A 25961-nucleotide genomic window follows, 5' to 3' on the forward strand; every position below is an offset into this window, starting at 1 on the left:
TCTTAACAATTGATTTAAACGAGGTATAATTGCTTCTGTGAGTGAAACAGAAGATTTGTTTATTACTAGTCCTATTGTACTTGTCACTATGCGATCCAAGAACTCTGGTAAATCTTTAAGTCATAAGAAACGAGTGACCGGTGAAAAATAGTGTTCTTCCAATTCTTGAATCAATGCATACAAACATCATTAACTTAGTCTTCTGTGCACGAATTTATCATTTTTGTCGTGCAAATTTCGTATAATCGTCCAATTTTTTTTCAATCGGTCAGTGTTGTTGTGAAAATATGGCAGGTAATTAAAGTTCGTCTTTTGAAGCCGAACTTAAACGATTGTCACCTGTTTGTCAACAATCAACAAAAAATCAACAAAAAAGCATGGAAATTGAGCACGTGTTTAACATGTAAATTAAGATAATAGTTTATTTTAAGGACATCCATGCGTATTGTCATCACCGGATTTTTACGAGATGGGTCACACTGTGAGGTCACTTTGCATACGGAACATATGTCGGGGGAATTGCGTCCTTGAAGGAAGCAATTAAAATAAAATAAACTTCTTCTAAATAAGAATAAATTAAAAAAATGTCATCAGAAAAAAAGTATATGTACATAAGTTTTATAATTAAAACTATCCATTGAGTTATAAAAAAACATATGCATAATTTTTTTGATTTGAGGTTTCTTTTTACTTTAATTCAAAGATTTCTAATATTCTTGTAATTGTTATAAAACACAGCAAATGACATAGTTACAAAAATAAGTAAAATCACAAAAACACTGAACTCCGGAAAGTCCCCAATCAAATGGCAAAATCAAAAGCTCAAATATTTCAAACAAATGGATAACAACTGTCATATTCCTAGCTTGCTACAGGGATTTTCTGATTTGATCTTGAACTGTATAAAATTTTAAGAAATTTACCTTTGACGTCACATTTGTTGGGTGAATTGAGTCGTGTGAAAGACAGTTCGTGGTTCTGTTGTGCTGTTTTGTTTGCTGTTGTTTTATGTTTTATGTTTTCGTTTTTATTCTGTTGTTAGCATGTCTAAATGTACTGTTCTGTTGTTTATTTGTGTTATCCTGAACATTCTTGCATTTATTTGTACTGTATTTCTGTCATGTAATGTTGGCATTTCCGAGTTATATTAGTATTTTAAATTGCTATAAAAGCGCGAGGTTTGTCTGAAACAAAACCAGGTTCAAGCCACCATTTGTCATAAAATTTTCTGTACTTAGTCAGGAAAATAAATGACAGTATTAATTAATAGTTCGATGCTGTGTTCGTTGCATTGTCGTTTTTTGTTCACTTCTGTGTTTCTGTAATTTTTGGTTTCCTCTTATAGTTGATGTATTTCCCTCGGTTTTAGTTTTTAACCCAGATTTGTTTTCTCTCAATCGATTTATGACTTTCGAACAGCGGTATACTACTGTCGCCTTTACTGATTGTTTCACTACGATACGATAGACTTTTATGAATTTGTCCACTAAGGGTAATCACAGAGGTCAAAATATCTATAAAAAATATAAATTTCGATCATAATGGTCTCTGTGAAAAATTGATCGTTGACACAAATTTTGTTGAAGTGGAATTTAAGATATATCGCGGTATGATGGTAAGTAAATTAAAGATATGTTGCGGTATAATGGTAAGTAAATTAAAGATATACATGTATTCTTATCAATTTAATTGATCAAATAGAACAAAACAGATATTAACAATAAAATAAATCACGTTCATGCTTAATGGGTCTTATCTTCATCAGATAATAATAATATTTTGCACAGCAACCCCTATGTATCACTGATAAAACCGTTCAAACATTGGCTACTAAAGTGTTCTTATCTTATAATGTTGTGCATTAAAAAAAAAATATCATTATAAAGATTTCATTCTGATAAGGTTAATGTTTACAAGTGGTTTTTTTTTTTACCTGTCAATACTGATTGTATATCAATACAGCAAGTACTATTCGTCAAAACCAAGTATTTGTTCCAATCACAATATCAAATATCCTGTTTTAGTATTCCGCCGGACAGTTACGTATATATTTTTTAATCCCTACACATGTAATATATTTCGAACAATCCTCTGGATGTGGATAATGACCAATAGCCTTTCCAACACAGAAATCTAAAATGGTAAATATCAACTACAAATATGTTATTATCATTTTTATTGATAAGTATATGAAAAATGTAATGATCAGTGGCAATCTATCATTTTTGCCGCTGATCATCATATTGACACTAATATGACTGACTGAGACAAAATGTGTATTGACATTCTGTTTCTGTTATTTTTTTCTTTTAGGTTCGTGTCTCCTTAATTTACAACAAATGCTTTTTCGTAAAGAGATAGAAAAAAGTTAATGGAAACTAAAAAAGTGTTATATACTAGTACATAATTAGTAGTATATTCATTGAGGTCTGTTTTTTTCTCACTCTTGACGGTCATACGGTTAAATATAGTTTCTAATATATAAATTTACGTCGTGTGGTCTCTGGTGAGCAGCTGTCTCATTCGCTATCATACCATATATTCTTAATGTGTTATATTAAAGAAAAAAAATATAGTCCAAGCACACATATGTTTAATATATCTTTTTTACAACTCTTGTTTCTGAATAAAGATGTATTAAAAGTGTGCATATTATTCAGATGTTCGACATCCTAGGACTTAATTTTACATACCTAAAGGTACTGTTTTAGGTGATGTAACTAATGGTTGTGCAGAAGTATATACTGTCGTCTGCGGTGGAACTATTGATGGAGATTCAGTAGTACTAGTTGATGTCGGTGTTGTTACAGTACTGGTACTAGATGTTGTGACTGGCGTACGCACACTCGTAAGCGGTATTGATTGTGTAGCAGAAGGTAACGCTGCAGTTGTCCTTAAAGACGAGATGATACTTGATACAGAATTTGTTGTTGTTTTCGTTATAGTTGGTAAAGTACCAGTCACCACGGAAGTAAACCTTGGATTTTGACTTGAAGATGGAGATTTTGATGTTGAAGTGACGGTTGAACTTTGTGTTGAAGGTGATATTTGAATACTAGACGTTGATGAAAATGATGACGTAGTTGTTAAATCAGACGAAATTTCCGGCGATGTAAAATAGCTGGAGGTACTTATTGGTAAAACTGACGATGAACTTGGAGGAAACATCGGTGTTGATTTGGTTGATAAATCTGCTTGTATAACACAGACTAACTTGCTGTGATAATCACAGTACTTTCTGTTTGAGTTATAAAGTAAGGTTATTGGACAGTTGATGTGGAAAGCTACTCCTTCACAATTGTAAAACTTCGAACAATTAGCTGGATCAGCATATATTCCACTGATTGTGTCTGTGCATGGCAAACCTGTAATATGATTCAAAATTACGGTTAGTCCTTTTTAACCCGAAAAGTTGTTGATGAAATCATTAGTAAAAGTAAAGGAAGTAGTAGGGTGAAAAAAAAAATACAAATTTATACTTGAAAATAGAAGAGCATTAGTTAATGACCACATAGTTGGTTTAGAAAAATGGACATACGAGATATTTGATTTTAAATAATTGGCGGGGAAGACCTACAATGTAACTGGGACTTTTATTTTCTATTTTATGGCATTTGTTTCTCAAATTACAAGAAAAGAAATCTGAATATCTAGAACCCTCTTGTTTTATTGTAATGACTTTTAAAAATTGAAAAGAAAAGTAGATGGGGCAAATATTTAACCCTATATATAGGAAAAGAACTAGAAAAGAAATGCAAACTGTTTCAATCTGTAACAAAGTTGTTATCCGACAAGTTACATATTGTACCTTTAAATGTTATACCTAATAAAATTCATCTAACCGGAAAATGTTTCTTTTGTACTTGTCATCAAGGTTACCTGAATAATATGTTTATGTGTATTAGTAATGTGCAGTTGACTATATATATACGTATACTTTAAACATCGTCGTAGGACAATTATAATTTTAAATTTAAAAATATATATTGGGTAAACGATTATCTGTAATCATAAACAAGCTCTTATCGGTTTTCAGTTTTAAGATGAACCTACTAAAAAGCTAAGAATATTAGTTCTTTATTTGTCTATAATTCGTATTACATTAAGGACGTTGATGTGATAATCACATTTTGTTCTATTTGAGTTATAAAGTAGTTTATTAATTTTGTAAAGAACCAGTTTGAATCTATCAGAAAATAAACTGGAGATGATATTATCAAAATGCTTGACTTTTTGATTGAGAATATGTTTGTTAAGATTGAAGGATTGATATTTCAACACACAGTTTGTATTCCAATGGATACCAATTGTGCACCACTACCGGCCGATTTGTTGCTGTACTCGTATGAAGCAGAATTCATTTAAAACCTTCTAAAAGACAAACAGAAAAAGCACTTTGCGAGATTCCAAATATATATTGGGTAAAAGATTGCCTGTGATTGTAGAAAGCTCTTTTGGGTTTTCGTTTTTAAGATGACAATAATAAAAAGCTAAGGATACTAGTTTTTTATGTTGCTATATTTCGAATAACACAAAGTACATTGATGTGATAATCACAATATATTATGTTTGAGTTATAAAGTAAGTTTACTTTCTTGAATTCTCAAATCTAAAAATCGTATATGTTCCTATAGAATCTTTTGCATATATGCATTTGATATTGATACTGACTTGCTTCATTTTTAGAATAATGGTGTAGAAAAATCATTTTCATTATGTTATAATTTCACGCTATGTGCAAATCTTAATTATTATCCCCTTTGTTTATTTAGTTGTACGATGTACTTGAACTAGTCCCTCCTTGTGTTGTCAATTCAGATTTTCCCCGTGTGGTTACACTTGACGCTTCTTGTGTCGTTGGGTCTGATGTTGTCGGCACTGCAGAAGACATTTCAGTTGGAAGTGGAGGAGTTGTTAGTGTGCCACCATTCTCAGCGATAACCAGTCCATCCTTAATTGTATTTGAAAGAGGGTATTTACGATTACTTCTAGAACATGTCTGATTGACATCATCATGATTCAGAGACCATACCATGGCACCACCATATCCTTCGGATACCAACCATTCAATCTGTAAAAAAAAACAATAGAAATATTCAAATTGAAGTCTGCGGATTCACATTTTCACTGATGAAACAAAACACATAATGTACTCCGTATGTCCATTGTATCCATAATTCGATATGTAAGATTCAAAACTACATGTACTATGTATTAAAAACTGAAAGTATTTATTTTAAGGATGGATGATTATTTTGTGGAGTGTTCAATTAATGTTCAAGACGTATTTCTTCCCGTGTAATATTTAAACATTTCTACCATCTCTCTTTATAAAAAATGTATTCACAATTTGTCTGGACTGGAATACAAAATAATCGAACGTGTTCCGAGGACCCAGGGTCTTGCCTACTTTTGCTGTTATTCGCAGGTTCAACAAAATGGGGGGGAGGGGTATTAAAATGTTTCTCTATATATTATCTTTTGATTTTAAGAAGCTTCTGTCCAAGTTTTGTAAATACATGTATCTATGATAGTTTATGAATCTAATATGTCTAATAAATGTTTTAAGAAATTTAACTGCAGACTGTGTATGGTTAACTGGAAAATAACTAAGTCCATTTATACGTTTAATACGGAAAACAGGAAATTCTTTTTTTTTTTTTACAAAATTAACTTCTGGATACTATCTTATGATCGCAAAAGTCGCAGGCTCGACAAAAAGCCTGACAGATGAATAGTATATTTTATTAGAGGCTACTAACAAAACCCTTAGTGGTATATTGTTAATTTTTGTGCCGTAGTTGATTTAAGAGAAAGACATTACAATGGTGTGTGACACTACAACCCAGTAAAAGTCTAAAATGTCCTATATCTATACTCGACTGTACTGATTCTTACTCGACCAGTCTGAATTGTTCTGAAATTTACTTGATAACACTCGACTGTAGTCTAAACCATATTTTATAGTCTGAACTAGTAGTACTTAACCATTTTAAACGCGTCTGAACCATGTTTGACCTAGTCTGGACCATGCTTGACCTTGTCTGAACCATACTCGACCTAGTCTGAACCATACACAGCTACTTTTGCATACTAGGTACTATTTCTGTACTAAAAATCTGTAGTACTGGAAATTTACTTTTAATATTCAGTACTATTTCGTTACATTAAAATTATTGTAATATTTAGGTACCTGTTTTTACAGTACTTAATTTGTACTTGAAATTTAGGTACTATATATTTTTAGTTACTACCGTTACATTTTCAGCATTTTAAAAGTTTTTCTATTTCAAATCTCTTAAAACTATGATTTATAAACATGGAATATTGTATTATTTCTGTACCAAAATATTTAGTACAAATCAAGTGCTGTAAAATAGTACAATAATTTTAAAGTAAAGAAATAGTACTAAATATTAAAAGTAAATTTCCAGTACTACATATTTTTAGTACAGAAATAGTACCTATGCAAAAGTAGCTGTGTACCCGACTTAGTCTTAACCAACCTAGACCTTTTTTTGTATCTATACATTGTATTCAATCAATTTAGGAACTGGAAATTTGAACAACGATTTCAAATTATAAATAAAGGCAACAGTAGTATACCGCTGTTCAAAACTCATAAATCCATGGACAAAAAACAAAATCGGGGTAACAAACCAAAACCGAGCGAAACGCATTAAATATAAGAGGAGAACAACGACACAACACCGAAACGCAACACACACAGAAACAGACCAATCATCAGACAAAACACCACGAGAATAACAAATGTAACATGAAAACCAAATACATGAATTTGGGATAGACAAGTACCGTGCCACGTCTTATCTCAATATCTCAAAAATAAGAGAAAACACAAACGACTCAACGTTAAAATGCAACACAAAGAGAAACGAACAATATTATAACAATGACCATCTTCCTGACTTGGTACAGGACACTTTTAAAGGGGAATAAAAGTGGTGGGTTGAACCTGGTTTTAAGGCATGCCAAACCTCGCACTTTAATGGCAAAGTTAAATACAACACCGAAACGACAACACAACACCACAGGACCACAACACAAACAAACAGGAGAACATATTAGACACAGAAAAACATGATTAATAGATAACAAAAAGCATCAGGTCCAAAATTCAATACGCCAAAAACGCGCCTTGCCCACACAAGACTCACCAGTGACGCCCAGATATAAAAGATCGAACGTGAAAAAAGTACAAAGTTGTACAGCACTGAAGATCAAAAGTTGAAAAGGTTTCGCAAAATACGGCATTGTTTTTATGCCCGGGATAAGAACATTCTTATTATATAGAACAATTCATGCTATTGCAAACAGTAAATTTTATCAAATGAATATGAAAGAGATATACACAAAGAAACTAAAGTATTAACTAATTACAGAAAACTAAACCTGAATACATAACGCCTAGATATAAAAGATCGAACGTGAAAAAGGTACAAAGTTGTACAGCACTGAAGATTAAAAGTTGAAAGTTTTGACAAATACGGCATTGTTTTTATGCACGGGATAAGAACATCCTTATTATATAGAATACTTAATGCTATTGCAAACAGTAAATGTTAACAAATGAATATGAAAGAGATATATATAATGAAACTGAAATATTAACTAATTACAGAAAACTAAACCCAAGTTTATCACAAAATAGACACACATCCGAATCAGTCCAAGCGTCAACGTAATTAAAAAAATTGTGACGTCACATACGATGGCGAAAAGGCAGAAACGTTATGCCACATTTGAATTTATGAAATTTAGAAACAGCATGACGTCACATATGAAAAACTATCATTCAAAAATGAGATAGAATTAGGATTGATTTAGAACTAAATACTGATAATACATTTAAACAAAATGCATATTGCAATACTTATTAATAGCAATTAACTGTAATATATATATGTCCAGTTTGTTATGAATCCAACTTCAAACGTAAATAATCGTACAAAATTTAATATAATTATTAAAGAGGAGGTGGTTAATTTTTCTATACGTCATACCTAAATATATAATAAGAAGACGTCAACACATTTGACAAAATCTGATGAGAATTACAAATATAACATTAAACATGTAAACTAAATACATGAATTTGGGATAAACAAGTACATAAACACGTCTTATAGTAATGCGAATTCACATTCAGCAAAACGGTCACAATCGGGAATAAGTCACGTTTGGTAATTAAAAGATTAGACGACATAATGACAAACCACAATCTACCATGTGGTAAAAATGTCCTTAGCTAGTTTGGTTAAAGAGACATTATATGGATCAACCAATTCGTGATGGTGTCCATAAAATTTACGGAGTGTCAATTTTAATCTGTCCTCCTCATAACTTTGTTGGAGCAGTTTCTGCGTAAGGAGCACACTCCTGTATATGAAGTCCGTATAGTGTGAACAAGCACGTGAATAACGTATCAATTGTGATATGTAAACACCATACGAAGGGGCAGAGGGTATGTTACTGCTGAGAAATGGGAAATTGATAATTGGGAAGTTGAAATCGTCCCGTTTATCATAGATTTTTGTGTGAAGTCGTCCATCTACGTCAATATTGAGGAAAAGATCAAGGTATGACGCAGTCCTTCTAGTATCAGTAGTATCCTTAATTTCAAGTTCACTGGGATATATGAGATGTAAGTATTGGCTGAAGTATGGGTTGTTCAACGATAAAACATCATCAATATATCGAAAAGTAAAATTAAAGAATTTCGCAAGGTGCTTTTTCTTTTTGTCTTTTAGAAGGTTCTGAATAAATTCTGCTTCATACGAATACAAAAACAAATCAGCCAGCAGGGGTGCACAATTAGTACCCATTGGAATACCGACTGTCTGTTGAAATATAAATCCTCCAAACTCAACAAATATATTGTCGATCAAAAAGTCCAGCATTTTAATAATATCATCTTCAGTATATTTTCCGGAAGATTCAGTGTGATTCTTCACAAAATATGAAGTATTGTATCCCAAAACAAGAAATTTGTATCTACGATTCCCATTTTTATAGAAAAAGCTCTGTTTTATGAGTTGGTGAAGTCGATCTTTCAACTGAGCATGGGGAATAGTAGTATATAGCGTAGAAAAATCAAAAGTTTTTATGTTGCTGCAAAATTGCAAAGATTGTGATCGAAGGTTAAGCAGTAGATCTTTCGAATTTTTGAGAATCCACATCTGGTTAACACCACTGGTAGAATATATCTCCTCACAATATTTTTGAAGCCCATCTTTAACTGTAGAAAGAATAGTAGTCAATACTTTAGAAATATGTTTAGTCGAACATTTTGAAGACCCAGCTATGTATCGTTCTTTATATGGAGTTTTGTGTAATTTAAATGTATTCATTTAGCATGTAAACCAAAATTTCACAATAAACATAATATTACTTCAACACCATAGTTATCAAGTCACACATATATATATACATATACACTTTTAAATAAAAATAAAACAAGCTGGTCAAATTATCTTAAAACTGATTGTGACTAATACTTCAATGTTATTCAAATATTTTGAACCTTTCAGCTATATTTTATGGTTACTGGACAATTTTAATCATTTGAACTAAAGCCTAGTATAGATTTATGGTGTCAGTTGAGTAAAGTAAATAATGCAGTGATTTTCTTGTTTCTTTAATAAAATACATATATATGTAAAATAGTATATGAAGTAACTTATTCAATTTAAAAATTGACACGTTTGTTTTGTGAAACCATGAATTCATATCATCATTGTAATTGAACTTCCATAGAAATCCTTGATAACCTTTTAAAATAGGAAATGTCTTCCAAAGTTGCAGTAATTTAAAAAAAAAAGCCACAACATTTATTTCATTAAATTTGAATATTTGTTGGTCAAAATTATAGGCATGGCATACAAGGTTTAATTACATCAGTACTTGTGCATGTAAAATGGAAACCCTACTTTTCTTTCACTCGTGTATTACTTATCTAGTGAATTCAAAAGGCCTTGCAACTTGAGTTGTTCATGATGTTGCAATTTTGGATGAACGTTATTTAGAATTTAATACTCTCTGACCAGGTGTGATTTTTTTTAATGAGTTCGCCCCAAGCAGGAGGTATTGACACTAATCAGAAGAACAATTTTATTAATTTCTTTAATTTTTTATTCTTTTTTTTTTAATTTGATATATATCACAAATAATATATCCCAAATTATGATAAAAATATATTATTTCCTAATATAAGGATGAACAGTTTAAGTGATTCTGTTGGTTGTTGCTACATGTGCCTCATTAAAAAGACAATTATATCACTATTATAGTATGTAACCATGAAACCTATGTAGTTTTTATTTATATATTTTGGAAAATTAAGATTTAAAAAAAACCATGCCAAACCAGAAGTATCTTTATAAGGTTTTATTACCCTCAGTATAGTAGTTTTAAGGTAAAAGAAAATCTTTTATTTGACTAAACTCTCAAGCTTTAGAAATATTAAAAATTAAATGATTAAATAAGATAATCTGATTAAACCTTTTCTATTTGATAAATCTGAGAATCATGTAAGGAAGTAAAAATCTGATTTTATATAGATATATATATATATCTTTATCTTATTGTGGCTGTTATCATGTCATTTAAAAATAGCCCCGTATTTTCTCATTTTTCAAATCCTGTTTTGGAATGCTACTTATCACGTTAAAATATCCCCTTACTTAAGAGTTCAAAGGCAAATATCGTGCATTTTTCATATAAATACTGAATACTTCAATTATTTTATTTTATTACTGCAATAAACATACGTTTAAATATGAGAAAAAGAAAAACTCTTATTTTACCAATGCACCACTATAGACCTAGTTTCATCCTAAATATAAATAAAGAAGATGTGATATGAATGCCAATGACACAACTGTCCACAACAGACCAGAAATAAAATCACTAATAAAATATGTTATTTCTATTTAAACGCATCATTTTTTTTAATTTAAAAATATGAAAACTTGATAGAAATTTGTGTGAAAATCACTTTGTTATAATAAAAAAGAAAACTTACCTATCCAATAGAAAAAAATTAGATTAGTGTGAGCAAAAAATCGTATCTTAATTTAGTCTACTTTCGACCAATTTAAACCAGCTCTCATCATTTTTTAATTGCATACAATCTCTTTTTTTTTTAATCTTTTTATTATTTTGTAATACCACAACAACATGAAAAAGTATGAGTTAATTCTGTTTTTTAACTGTTAAAATTACTAAACATGATAAAAAATCTTACTAAATTTGAAGATCTGTCAAATGAATGTATATTTATACATGTAATATTAGAAATAATAAAGAAACGACTTTATATCAAGAATAAATCACCAAATATGCATAAATTCGAGAGTTTACTTGTTGCCTAAAATTATGTTCGCCAATAGGATGAACAATCATCATCAGATTTAAGGAAATAAGCTTAATGCCTGAATATTTCAGGCAATAATTTAATGCCTAGGCGTTAGCTTATTGCCTAGGATTTAAGCTTAATGCCTAATTTCACTTATTGCCGCTAACATATATACCGTGTATTATGCTAAAGCAATGTTGTTGCTAATGCAATAAAGATTCATTTATTCAATGAGAGTACTCTTTACATCTTGTGTCATATTGATTAGTTTTTGGTTTTAGTATAAATAGCGTTGTGAAATTTAGGAAAAGCAGTCATCTTTTTGGAAACATAAACTTGAACTACTAAAGTCTATTATACTGGATCTGTAAGACTGTCAATCAGTCTACTAGTTGACTTTGTAGTGTTGAGACAAAATTTATCTCTGACTTACATTTAACTTTAGCTATTACTATTTTTAGAATTATTATATTTTTGAGACTTTTACCTTTTGATTTTGAGATTAAGTTCATTTTATGATTAAGAAGTTTTGGCATTTATTCTATATTTTACATTGTAAGAGAAAACTTTTGTACTAGGACTAGATATCTAGATTTTATACTTAGTACTGTAATTAAATTATTATTATTTGGCATTGTTTACTAATAGATTGTTATCATCATTCATCATTCATCAAATTGTTATCGTTAATTAAATTATGAAAAGTTATGCCAATCTAAACATTAAGTCTAGCGATGGTTCGAATACATAAGAGTTAGCTCCCCCTTATCTAACAGTGCACTCGACCCTTGGTGACAGATAAATAGAAATTATGAACCGCCATTTGATTTCGGTATTTTTTGTACATTAGGATTGGTTGTTTTTCATAAAATATGCTGAATTTCAAGGAAAAGATACTAAATTTGTGTACGCTATGCTTTAGAATGCAAATATTTTTTTTTCTCATTTAAATCAGAAGTAATGCAACGTCAATTGCAATTCGTCATTATAAATGCCTTTACATATTAAGTAATTTTGTATGAAATATGAATATGTATACACTTTAGTTTTTGTTGAATAGGAATGCAATCATTTCTTTATTTTAATGAGACTTATTGATTGCCATTTGATGTTATTACTTTTTTTGCATTATAAATGATTATAATTGGTTGGTTTTCACAAAATAAAATTAATATCAAAGGAAATATACTAAAAGTCTTTCGCATTGTTTAAACATTAACAAATTACAAATACTTCTTTTTATAAAAAATCCAGTTATGCTATTTGTAAGAAGTTATTTTAAAGCCATCATGATAATTTTTTTTTTATGAGAATTTTATGATAATTAAGACAAAAATACTTAAACATATTGAAAAAAACACCGAAATTTGCAATAAATGATCATTTCATTTCATTTTCCAGAGCATTTTTAGCACTCGATCTTCTGGTTTGAAAATATATAACCTAAATAAAAACTAAAACCACCATTCTTTTATAATAAAATTTAAATTTAGTTTTATCTGCATATTTCTCTCCTTTTCAAATTCTGAAAACTTTGCTGAATAATTATCAAAAACTATATTGAGCTTTTATATTTTCCATGGCGCCATTTTAATTAAATGAAACGAAACTAAGATTCCGTAATTTGTATTAGTTCAAAATTTGACGTAGTAGAGTTCAATCCGTCAAAAAGGTCAATCGGTCAGATCCGTCCTATCAGTCAAAATATCTATACTATAAGTATGACGGATTGGTGACGCGAACTTGACTGATCGGTAACTGATCAATGACCGCTGATTGATCGCTAAAATAGTAACACCTAAGGTTGCAAGTACTGTATGAACAACAAAATTATTTATTTTGTAAAAAATATTTCCGTTCTTTATTACTGTATACCTTACAACAGAATTATTTTCATTTACCTGTGTACATAATTCTATTTGGCGGCATTCTGTTCAAGGTTATGGTTGTCTTTCCGAAATTGTTTAAAATCTCACCCCTTATTTTTATTGATTTTGTATTTACATTGTGTCACAGATCAAATGTATTCGTTCGGTGTATCTTCACTTGTTTGTGTTAATATGTCTTTTGATTGAGTTAAGCCATTTCAATTGATATTTTATCGTGTGTCTTTCTATGTTGTGATGGTACACTATTGTTTCAGGTAAGGGTGAAGGTTGGTCTCTATTAAAATGTTTAAACCCGCTGCATTTGTTTGCACCTGTTCTAAGTCAGGAACCTGATGTTCAGTGGTTGTCGTTTGTTGATGTGGTTCATACAAGAATACATAGTTTATGTTACTTTTGTACAGTATGCAATAATTAAAGTGTTTAATAGCAATTCTCTGTAACCACCAACCAAGTTGCGGCACGCATAGTCTCAGATTATTTTGAAACTTGGTCTGTTGGTAGCTATCGATAATCTAACAAGAAAAATGTTTACAAAAAATTTGTTTATGCCCCCGTTGCCATGGTTACGGGTCCCCTTGGATTTTGCCTCAAAAATGCATATTTTGAGGATAAAAAATGACCCATTTTAAGCAGTTATTATGCATACATTTCAAGTTTTATGAATATTTTGACTATAATTTATTAAAATATAACACTTTATGAGTAAGATGAAAGATACAAATTATTTCTGACAAAAGGGGAGGAAGGGGGCAGCACTGGTTCAAATAATGGAATTTTCAATGTATTCAAAAAGGCAAATTATAGTCATTTTGCATGACATAATTTTACACTTTTGCATCCACAACCAATTATACTAAAGTGATAAATGTAAATTATGACTGTTGCCTAGGAATAATTTATCATTAAAGGTTTGGGAAATAGGTTTCTAGGGTGGTTGCTATGGGAACATAAAAGTGTCATTTTTGGTATTTTGAAGAAAAATTTTGACATTGTTATTTGAATAGTTTAAAAACAGTGACAAATACAAAATAAAAATCACTTGGGACATGTTGTGCATTCAATGACCGAAAAGTTTATCTCAAGGTCAAAGTTTATTTATGACCTTGACTTTGACCTTCGGTCTTTTTTATTTAATTGTGTTAGAAATTTTATCAAATAAACCCGAAAAGTATTTAGAAAAAGTGTTGAAACAAGATTTTGCTTACATTTCGTTAGAAAGCAAAATGCCAGAGGTCAAGGTCATGTTAAAAGTTCTTAGCAACGACCCTTACTTGATATAAAAGTACCTAGCAATCATACATAGTTGGGTTCAGAACTATGATATACATACCAATTAAAAGTTGAGGGGTCAATATTCTCAACATAAACTTTACCAGCCATTCTCATATAATCAGAAAATGCATAGCAACCATCCTTGTATTGGTGCTTTACTAAAGTTGTAATTCATTCTTCCATTTAGACTCTCAAATTTCTTTAAAGAACAAGTATTGTGTTTCTTAAATAGTTCACGTACATGAGTTCACTCATGTAAATTTCAGTTAATCGCAAGCAACTTTGTTTCCTGTTCTTACTTGAATTACAAATGCTGTTTTTTTCAAAGTATTTTATCAATTTTACGAAAAAATACGAGTTGCATCATTATTTCATTAACTAGGGGACTCGTGTTTTACTTTTATATTCTTATTCTTGAATTTTCAACGCATGTAAAAAAGTAATGTAACAAAACATTATTTTTATTGAAACTTATATGGATAAATGAACAATTTAATAGTAAAAATTACCAACAAACCTCAATCATTTAATCAAAATATTCGAAAATTTCATTTTACTCCATATAGGTGTTTTGCCTTTTAATGAATACTAGTATTAAAGGAGAAAAATTCAAATAACAGCATTTTCTTTTGTTTCCTTATCCCAATTATTTACTCTTCTTTAGTTACACTTCTAGCTATACATAGCTTATTCTATATTAATATATTTATGTTAATACTAAATGACGATAGTTACCCCAAATTGACTTTAAAGGGTTTTCAAATAAATTTAAGGTAGATTCATGGTATACCACCATCTTGGATTGCACAATCACAGTACAAATTGGTCTACTTATTTAGGAGAAGGTACCTATGCATGCTATGAAAAGGGGAGTTTTTGGCCCTCTCTCAAAAGAAGTCTTAATTCATACCATTGCTAGCCTCAGTATAGAAACTTAAAAAAAAAAGTGATTTTTTTTTTGTTCCGGTAAAAAGAAGGTTGTCTAGCAACCATTTTTACTACATAATATAATTAGCACATACGAATTGATGTGTCTGTACAAATAACCATATTTTCCAGATAAGATGGTTGGTTTTAGGAAAACTTGAAGTTACAAATGAATAGTCACTTCAATTTGAGTTCACAAATTGCTTAGAAACTACTTAGCAACGGTTAATAAAGGGTGATTTGTGTCCTCTGAAGTATGAATCTAGTAACATAAATTTCATAAAAAACAATTGTCCTTATTTTTATTACTAAAATTTTTCTTTTCAAATGAGTTCTTTTATTGTTTTCAATTAATAGGCAAAAAAACATAAATGGGGAATGTGTCCGTGGAACACAGATAATGCCCCCTCCTCCTCGCTTGCATATCATATTTATAAAATTATAAAGGGACATAACCAAAGAATTGTAAAAGTGCAATTATTATTATGTTTATAAAGGCATATAACTCCAAAACGATAAAGGTGACGCCACCCAATTTTCAAATTGACATGTTTTATGTGGTAATAAGCATGGTAAGGTTAAAACAATATTTGGCTAAGGCAAACTAAAATAAGAGAACGGATACCAACTTTTTGGAAATACGGACGGACGAACGTACAAACAGATGGAAAGGGTAACACTTAATGCCACGTCTGCTTCAGCGGGGTATAAAAAGGTTAACATTCATCCTTTCAGGCCAGAATTTCCCCTGTAAATAGATAGTAGGTAGACCCTTTCACTCGGAATATTAAAGGTCCTTTCAGGGTTTTCTATTTATAACAATTTTTATGATGATGGACAATTTAAACTTGCATTTTATCCTTTATTCTATTTAAGCCATGTAAGCCATCATAGGATACATTTATATATATGTATATTATAACTCTAATGATGATTGTGTCCAAATCTGGTTTGTGGAGAAGTCCGGTTAAAAGAAAATTTTTCCAAAAATGTTACATTTTAGACACTTTAAAAAGTGTGTACTTCACTTGAATCAATCAGTTTGAGTTAAAGATTTGAACTGATTTGATCATTATAAATACTTAAATTCAAGTTCAAATATGGAAATAAATCAAATTTGCTATTAAATTTCATTTTTAGAATGATTTTAGTCTTAAATGGAAGTTGTCGAATTCATGTCTTGTCTCATCATTTGTATAAGTAAGTGCTCAATTTCTTAACGCTTGTTTCACTGTGTTGTCAAAGACGATTCATATTTATCTAACACACACGCTTTCTACTTTCTTATAAATAGCGTTAGAGTTTACTTTTTAAGCAAATGTAATAATTCTATATGTTGGGGCCAAAAGGGGTCCTGATTGGCCTAGTCTGTTCGATTACTAAATCTCAATAGGCACTAAGACTCTGCTAAAATAACTTTTGCTAAACAAACAAAGTAGTTTTTAATATATTTTTTTTAATCTTCCACTGTTGATATACAAAAATAGCAATGGATAGATGCAGGGTAGTTATATTAGTTAGGAAAGCATTTTATCTTTTGTAATGGGGATGATGGAAGTTTAACGAAATGAATGTGATAGTGTCTTGATCTGAAGATAAATAATATTGCCTAAAACATGCTAAACACAAATTTCTGAACATTTAGATGCACATCTAAAACTATTTAAAATACAAAAACAGTGTGTACGCAATGAAAAACAATTTCGATGAAAAATATGAAATAATCAAGCCATATAAGTTATAACGAGTGAAAATGAATATATTGTCTATGCATAACTTCTTTTCTTGAAAAGCTAACTCCAACCAAAATAAACTGGTCAATCTCTTAACAGTTATATTCCTTTTCTCTTCTTTTTGTAGATATAAATAGTTTGTTTTTAAATAACATTTGGTTGTCTTCTGGAGAGTTGTCTCATCAGACGACATCTTTTAAATTTTTGTATATATGTGTAATCAGTCTCATGAAATTAAATTTGCTATATTATTTACTTTTCCGGATTAGACATGTGTTTTTAATATTATTTTTTTTCTAATTTTTGTCCAAATGAAATCTAAAATAAACTGTTGCTATGCAGTTTTTCTAAGTAATTAATTGGTTGCTATGCACTTTTTAATATAAATCGATGGTTGCTAGGCATTTTCCTAATATAAAAAATGGTTGCTAGGCAGTTTTACACTTTAAATGAATGATTGTTTACAACTAATGTGATGACACCCTCTAGACCTTTGAAGTTAGGTCTGTGTAATACATGTAGTTATATAGTCCTGAATGAAATCATGTATGGTTGCTAGGTACATTTTGATCAAATAAGGGTGGTTGCTAAGCACTTTTGACATGACCTTGACTCTTTATTTTTCATATGCTGATAAAAAGTGGCTTAAAACATCCTGATAATTTTCTCCATGTATAGTAGCCTCCTTCTATTATATTTCCTTTCAAAATTCAATTAATATACACAAGGTCAAAGGTCAAGGTCATCAATGACCTTTGACCTTTGGACAAATTTATGGTAATTTAATTGCCAATAGTTTGCACATCATAGTCATTCAATAATAATTACTTTTTGTGGATTATTTTAATAAAATGGCTACATTTTAGAGGTAAAAAGGCAAAAATGACACATTTTTGTTTCCATAGCAACCATCCTAGAACCTAATTTCCCAAACATTTTGTCATATTTTTTTGTTTAGAAACATTGATACTTTTCATTCATAACCACAGGTTAAATGGATGTGGATGCAAAAATGTCTATTTTGTTCATACAAAATGTGTAAAATTTGTCTTCTGAACTATATTGAAAAATGACCTCTGCTTCTGCAGTTGTGACAATATTCAGCCAAAATATTTTTTATATATGACATTACTATTTTGTTTGTTAAGTTTCATGTTTCTAAAAAATATTTACAAATATCATTAAATAAAGCCTAGTTTTGATTACGAATGACTTCAAAGTAGTTGTTTTTTCGATGCTTAATTTCTCAAAATTTGCGGGAAATCTCATTCACTTGGTTGCCATGGCAACCATGACCTAGAAACATTTGGGTGGGCATTTTTCTTACTTTTTTACATGATCACATGTTTTGGCTAAGTTTCATGAAAATCGGTGACTATGCGTGCCGGCACCCCTATATAAAATGGTTGGTGGTTACAGAGAATTGCTCTTAAATAGCTTCTTCGCGCAAAACAGTCATTAATCTGTTCGGAATTTGCACTAATCTGCTCGGAATTTGATGCGACTGTCATACAAGTGAGAAGTTTAGCGCTATAAAACCAGGCTCAATCCCCCATTTTCTACATTTGAAAATGCCTGTACCAAGTCAGGAATATGACAGTTGTTGTCCATTAGTTTGATGTGTTTTGTCACTTGATTTTGTCATTTGATTAGGGACTTTCCGTTTGAGATTTCCCGGAGTTCAATATTTTTGTGATTTTACTTTTTTCCGGTGACAAGTATTTATTTTATACCCTCAGTTATACAATACGCAACAATGTTTAAAAAATGACGGTTTACATTGAAACAAGGGAGATAATTTGCTACTACCCATTTACAAAACAAACCTTCCAGTTCCACATGTACCAATGAGAATTCATTGCAATGGTCATAATACAGAATGTTAAATTATCCACAGATCTGACATCTCTGTCAAGATCAAATGTAATGAATCTAAAAAATACCTTGTATGGTTTATGAGTTACATTATCATCTTATTTCAAACATTCCAGGGGAGTCAACTCCTATAAGTATCACTAAGAACTAAATGTATTTACGACAGGTAGCAACTAACAATTTGGAATATGAAAAATCTGCTCAGTGTTTTTTACCGTTTCTTGAAAAAGCGAGCTTATAAGTAAGAACATGACTTTGACCTCATTTTCTATTTTATAAACCTTTGTCTCCGAATTGATAGACCCTAGGTCTCTTCATTTTATAGATTTGTACACGTCATATATATTGAATACAATACACTAAGAGACATAACTCTCACATTTGGTCTAAGGTACACTTTGGTATATTTATTCCGAATATGTTGTGGATATAACGAACAATGAGACAAAATCAAAATGTCTGTATTTTCATGATTGTGAAGATGTGACGATAATTAAAAACGTGTACGGTTACACAACTCTTACAAAAGTCGTCACCTAAAGAGAGCCAGTTTCAAACGCACAATAACTTCTTTAATGATATAGCTTGATAATGTTTTGTTTATGTTGTGCTTTCATATGCACTTTATATATTAAATATACCAACCATCAAACTTTTTTTTTATATTTGACGCGACATAAATCGATATTGCACGAAATATCACTTTGTTGTTATATTTGACAGATAAAGACAACATGAAGTATCCTAGTTGCAGTATAATATGTTTTTACAGATTATCGTTGATCATCACAACGAGATTGATTTTCTCGCTTGAGCCGGTACGGCGAAAGTCAGAAAAGCAATAGAGTTGGAATGACCAATGATAAACTGTTTATCGCTATTTTACATATGACTACGTTGTCAATTTCAACGCCACGTTCCCCCTTAGTTTCAAGCGATAATTTTTCATATCACTCGACTCCGATGAGAAAGGAAATTATCAGTCAGCAAGACCAAAGGACAATTTCGTAAAATAGCGATAAATATATATGTACAGTTGTCACTTATTCAGACGTACTTATAAACATAATTATTTCTGTGACTGTATCTTACATTAATTTGTAGGATCCTTTACTATAGATAATTTAGTTGATCTGTAAAAATAACATCTTCATGCCTTATATATCATGTACTGTAATACGACGCTAGATTAAAACTGACGTGGAAAGGTAACATCCGGCCACCGAAAGCTTCATTTTTATGAAGCCCAGGTGGTCGTGTGGACTAGCGCACCGGTTGCAGTGCAGGCGATTTAGTGTCACGATATCTCAGTAGCATGAGTTCGAATCCCGGCGAGGGAAGAACAAAAAATTTACAAATCTAACATTGTTGGGTTGATGTTTAGACGAGTTGTATATATATATAATATGAAAAAATATTTTTTTTTTCATCAATTGAAATCTGGTTGAGATTTGCTACTACCTAATTTTTGAATTAGGAGAGTCATAAAAAAATTCAAAGGCTTAAAAGATCTGTGGACTAGGTTGGTCCTAAGGATAAGAAATAGTTTAATTCGTTTGTATCCGTCCTTGTTGTTTGCCTAAAGAAAGCACACATCATATCAATTACCATGGGTACTTTTGAGAGATTTCAAATACATCTTACAAACCTGCTCGTGCATTTTTCATTGTTATTCAACGCAAAATAATTATCTAAGATACCTGGGACGATCTCATTTCACAAAGGATTTCTTTTGTCTACTTATTGTACCTCGAACTTATTTACCCGGTGTAGGTCTTTAAGTTGAGGTTCAATTTACTTAAAGTTAATCAGGCATGACTAATTAGATACGCCCTCTTAAAATCAGGAGGTCCGAAATAGGATCGGGAAAAAACACCAAGCAAAATACCATAATCTAAAATTTAAGAAATTTTTTGATTCAAAGTGCTTTTGGTTGCTTAAATATCTCCGATCAATAATCAAACGGTTTTTTTGTGAAAATAATAACCTGTCCCGAACCGGGAGATGTTGGCTGCAATAGGAATTTATTTATAAAAAAAGTCCATATCTCATTTACTTATAGTGGCCGTTATTGATTTAAAATTCATGGCATTTTGTTTATGGCATTAGTGTATCTTGGAGAAAAAGAGGGAAAGAGGGCTAATAGCTAAACTTACGAATTTCGATCATCATGGTTCTAATCTATTCTATTACGGCATACGTTTTACCTCTAGCGAACGCTCTGCCTTATAGAAAAAAGTGCCACTCTAAAATTGTAAGCATTTGCTTCAGATTGATCCACTTTGCATCTAGTCGTGAATTTGCATGACATATTTGCCACTGGACACAAAGGAGCAATAAATTAATCAGCTTCATTTAGTGATGTGTAATCATTTGTCTTCAGTTGATATTTGTCTCAGTCAGTTTTCCATTTTTTATATATTGCATTTTTATTTACATTTAAATTTTTAAGCGTAAACCTTAGCATTTCTTCAATCATTTTTCTCTTTGCATTTAATCTTTTTTTTAAACATTAAAAACATTGTCGTAGTACACGGGGGTTACATTGTATCCTTTCCAGTAAAACTAATAGGGGTGGGGATTAGAACTGAAAAACAATCATCATTGAGTGGCAATAATTCATATATTGAAGCGTACAATGACGGCCGTCTCGTCTAGGTGACAACATTTGCTGTTTCAAGTTTATTTATATCTCAGAATGGTATAATAGTTGTAATAACAGCAAAACAAAATGATAATAAAATGTTGACAGCAATTTATTAAAGGATTCAACTTATTTTGGGCGTTTAATTTTTTGATAGTGTCTTGCTGATCGGTTTCGTTATATTTTTCATCTACTATTGTCCTAGCAAAAGTCACAAAAATTTGTTTAAATCAGCCATGCGACTTATTTGAAAAGATTTAGCTGCCCTTTCTTGTCGTTTACACATTTAAATCATTCAGCTCGTGCGTAGATCTTCTTTCCCTCTAACGTTTTTTAAATTATAGATAGCGTAAAATTCTCACTACACCAGGCATCGGATATACATTCCTATTATATTTCGATCGGACAAAGCTTCGTATTTATATATCCGATAAGCCAAACGAACGCACCCATTTAGCAAGTGTATACTGAGGGACGGGAGAGGACCAGAGATGTCAATATTTCTATACCCAAGTGATCAATCATTCGGTTTTGAATAAAAAGAGATAAAGGTATACATTAATGCGACAGCAACCCAAAGACACAGATAAATCAAAATATTTAGAGTCATCGTTCATTTTTTTTATATATAAATAAGGCGTTAGTTTTCACGTTTGAATTGTTTTACATTGTCATTTCGGAGCCTTTTATAGCTGACTATGCGGTATGGGCTTTGCTCATTGTTGAAGGCCGTACGGTGACTGTGGAAGTTTGGTCTCTTGTGGAGAGATGTCTCATTGGCAATTATACCACATCTTCTTTTTTATATTCAGTCTTTTTTATATAGAAAGATGCGTATAAATACAGAATAATTAGCTCAAAGCCGACCCATGACTAAATAATAGTTATACGGAGTTAATTCAATAATATTTACCGTCAAATATTATGTATCCGAAAAGGCATATTTGATTTAATATTATTTACCGTCAAAGATATTCCAAAAATCATAAGTGTTTGGTTGAAAAATTTCACCTGCCCTATTTTAATTTTGATCGGTGAAAATTTAAGAAGCTGTAATATAAACCAATAAAAGAAAAACACTTCACTGTATAATATAACGGTAAAATAAATGATGATAATGGATGACGACCAGCGGCAAATAAAATTAATATTCAGGACGATAACATGTAAATATAATAAGAGTATTAACCCCGTTTTTTACTAGACTGACCCGCTGAGTCGTTTTTTTTTTTATCGTGTAAGTTCACAAGATATTCAATTTAGTTCTAAGGAAGAAAAGTCACCCAACCCGGATACATTTCCGACTCTGAGCCGGCCAGTCTGTGCTCTTACTCTATGATGCCACGTGTTAAGCGTTGAAATAGAATACCAATTTAATTAACGTACATGTATTTGTTTGACCCGTTCGGGATTCAAACAAATGACCTCCCGGTCTCGAGGCGAACACCCCCACACAAGACCGACCAGGAGAGCGGTAGTGATCGGTATTGATGTACACTACAGAATATCATACCAAAAACTAAAGTACAATACACAATACAGTTTCACAGAATTCTCACAGTTACTAAAGCGAGCTAAAAGTATCTAACCTAAATTGGATGCGTGAAATGATATTGTAAACTACATGTAAACATCGATGATCGACTTCAGGGTAGATTTTATGGATCAACGCTCTCGGCAAATTAAAAAAGTCTTGCATCTATTATTTGAGTGGTCCGAATGTTGCCAGCTGTTGTAAGTCTTTTCTGTCCTTATTCAATATACCCTCATTTTCCAGTGGTGTTTAAAAGTTTCACGTCCAACCTCACTGTCGACCTCCTATTGCACGACCTACCTATTGTATTTAAAATGTATGTGTTATAGTCATGAACATGCATGAAATATTTGCTACTGGACGTAAAGCAAACATCAACCAATCAACTTAATTAATTCCCCTGTACTAGTACTTAGCACACACAGACAAGATCTTGTAAAATGCTATAATGTACAATTTCCATTAAATTTTTATGTTTTTTTTTTGTTTTTTTTTTTTTCTCTTCAATATATTACATAACTGACTGCTTACTAAAAAGTTTTAAATATTTTTTTTACTATGGTTCTTATCTACTGTTTTAATACGATTTACAACATATGATTTTTTTTTTGTCAGACAATGATAAAACTAAGAAAGATAAAAGGTTTTTTTCAGGTGTTTTTGCTTCATTTAGACATGAAAAGGGAATAACGGACGACTAAATTAAAGAGTTTGTTTTCATATAATACACTGAACTTGCGAATATATCTCACCTAACACGTTTTGATCGGGCCAGTGAAACCTAGTTTAAGGTTCATGTGGACCCTATGGCTAAAATGGCCGTATTTTCACCTCAAAATTTACTTTGAGTACAGACAAATCTGCGCATCTGTAAAAAATTTCAGGCATAGCATGCCCTAGATAAATAAATTTCAAATATGTTTTATGTTTTAGAAAAATTAAAACTTACCAGGATTTTGCCGTGCACTTTTTTTCATTCCTCCAGAAGGTGCCAAAATAAACTAAGTTGGGAAACAGGTTTGAGAACTTCCCCACAGGTAATAATTGAAGTGAGCTGTATTGCTTGACATGGACACGAGATGGACAATAGATACCTGACAATAATTGGTTATTTAAACTGTGTACCTGAGTGGACCATATCAAGGTAAACTCGACTGTTTGTTAATTTTATCATCTTCTGCAGGGACGAAAAAAAGTGTACGGCAAAATCCAGTTAAGTTATGAATTTTCTAAATCATACATTGCATTTGAATTCTATTTATCTAGGGCATGCTATGCCTTAAAACTTTTCCAGATGCACAAGTTTGCCTGGACTCATAGTAAATTTTGAGGTGAAAATACGGCCATTTTAGCCATAGGGTCCACATGAACCTTAATACGGTTTTATTAATTGAAGTTTGCATGCATAGTTTTTATTTAAAAAAAAAAACAAATAAGGCAAGATCTATTAATAAATTGGACTGAATGGACAAAACTAATTATTTTGCATTCGCATGTAACGTAATGTAGGAAAATTACCGAATCCGAAACAAAATGAACATTTACCGGATGAATACTGTGAAGGACCTTATGCATTTAGGTCTGTTCGATTAGAAGTTCTAAAACAAGCTCTTTAAAAACCTAATTGTTTGAAGAGTTTACTTACTGTTTTCTAAGGTCTGATCTTTACGAATCTATTTCATGATTACTGACAGATCAAAAACATCAAGCAGTGGCGGATCCAGGGGGGGGGGGGGTTCCGGGGGTGCGCACCCCACCCCCTTTATTTTTGCCGATCAATGCATTTGTATCGGGACATATGTTTTGCACCCCCCTCCCCCCTTTGCCCTGGGTGCCCTGGGTTAGCACTCCCCCCTTTCGAAAATTCCTGCATCCGCCCCTGCCAAGTATATATAGCAAGAAGTTGTTGGGCAGAATATTCATTGGTCAGTTATAAATGAGGTCTGTATGGGGTTTTGATTGCCTCATTTATTAAATAAGAAATCGTTATTTTGAAAAGTTGGCTAAAAATATAAATTTACCCCCGAATTTTGTAAAACTATTATTTGGTGTTATTTTAATGCTAAAAAAAATTATGATAAATAAATAATTATATGATGAAATGCCATTTAATCGGTCCGTTTTCATTGCAATTTGGTAACTGTTAATTGTATATATCAGTCTGAGTACTGTTTAACTATCATTTAGGTTGAACATATTTAGACTCGTCCAATTCAGGGGAATTAGGTTTCTGCAAATTCTTTTTATGTACTTTTCTTATATTTTTGACGGTTTGTAAGTCAGTAAAAGTTCAATGATTAAGTTAATATTGACATTAAAAGACCTCCTCACAAAAAGGGCAGTTCAAATCGCCTCGCCCTTCGGGCTCGGGGATCTGAACACCCCTTTTTGTTTGGAGGTCTTTTAATATCAATATTAACTTATCACTGAACTTTTACTATTACTTACAAATAACAATACTTTAACAAATAAAAAGATGTGATTTGACGCAACCACCCAGCAGCTATCTAGGATTAGTACTTTTAAAAGTCTGCATAACGATACATTATAGTACATGTAGTAGACGATAAAAGTACACATAAAATACCTTTAAATGCCAATGACTTAATCTGAATGTTGTCACGGAAATAACATAGAAACAAATATGTACAACTGATATTGTTTAATTGATTACATGTTCTGTAACACATTTATGAATAATAACGTTGTT

At 31.2% G+C, this 25961-nt stretch overlaps 1 protein-coding gene across 2 annotated transcripts; it reads right to left on the reverse strand.

The window, feature by feature from the left end:
• Positions 1-1726: 1726 nt before the first annotated feature.
• LOC139522393 (uncharacterized) lies at positions 1727-24954 on the reverse strand. 2 transcript variants are annotated; one of them, XM_071315911.1, is made up of 4 exons: positions 24897-24952; positions 4786-5071; positions 2694-3365; positions 1727-2133 (listed from the first exon to the last, which is right to left on the reverse strand). In XM_071315911.1, the coding sequence occupies exons 2-4, from the start codon at positions 5033-5035 to the stop codon at positions 2021-2023; spliced, it is 1035 nt and encodes a 344-aa protein (XP_071172012.1). In that variant the 5' UTR covers positions 5036-5071; positions 24897-24952; the 3' UTR covers positions 1727-2020. The 2 variants fall into 2 exon arrangements, 1 of the variants encoding a protein (XP_071172012.1); XR_011664416.1 differs by lacking the exon at positions 4786-5071 and having other exon boundaries at positions 24897-24954.
• Between the last annotated feature and the right edge of the window lie 1007 nt (positions 24955-25961).

Source organism: Mytilus edulis, chromosome 5 (assembly GCF_963676685.1).
Source record: "Mytilus edulis chromosome 5, xbMytEdul2.2, whole genome shotgun sequence".
NCBI lineage: Eukaryota > Metazoa > Mollusca > Bivalvia > Mytilida > Mytilidae > Mytilus > Mytilus edulis.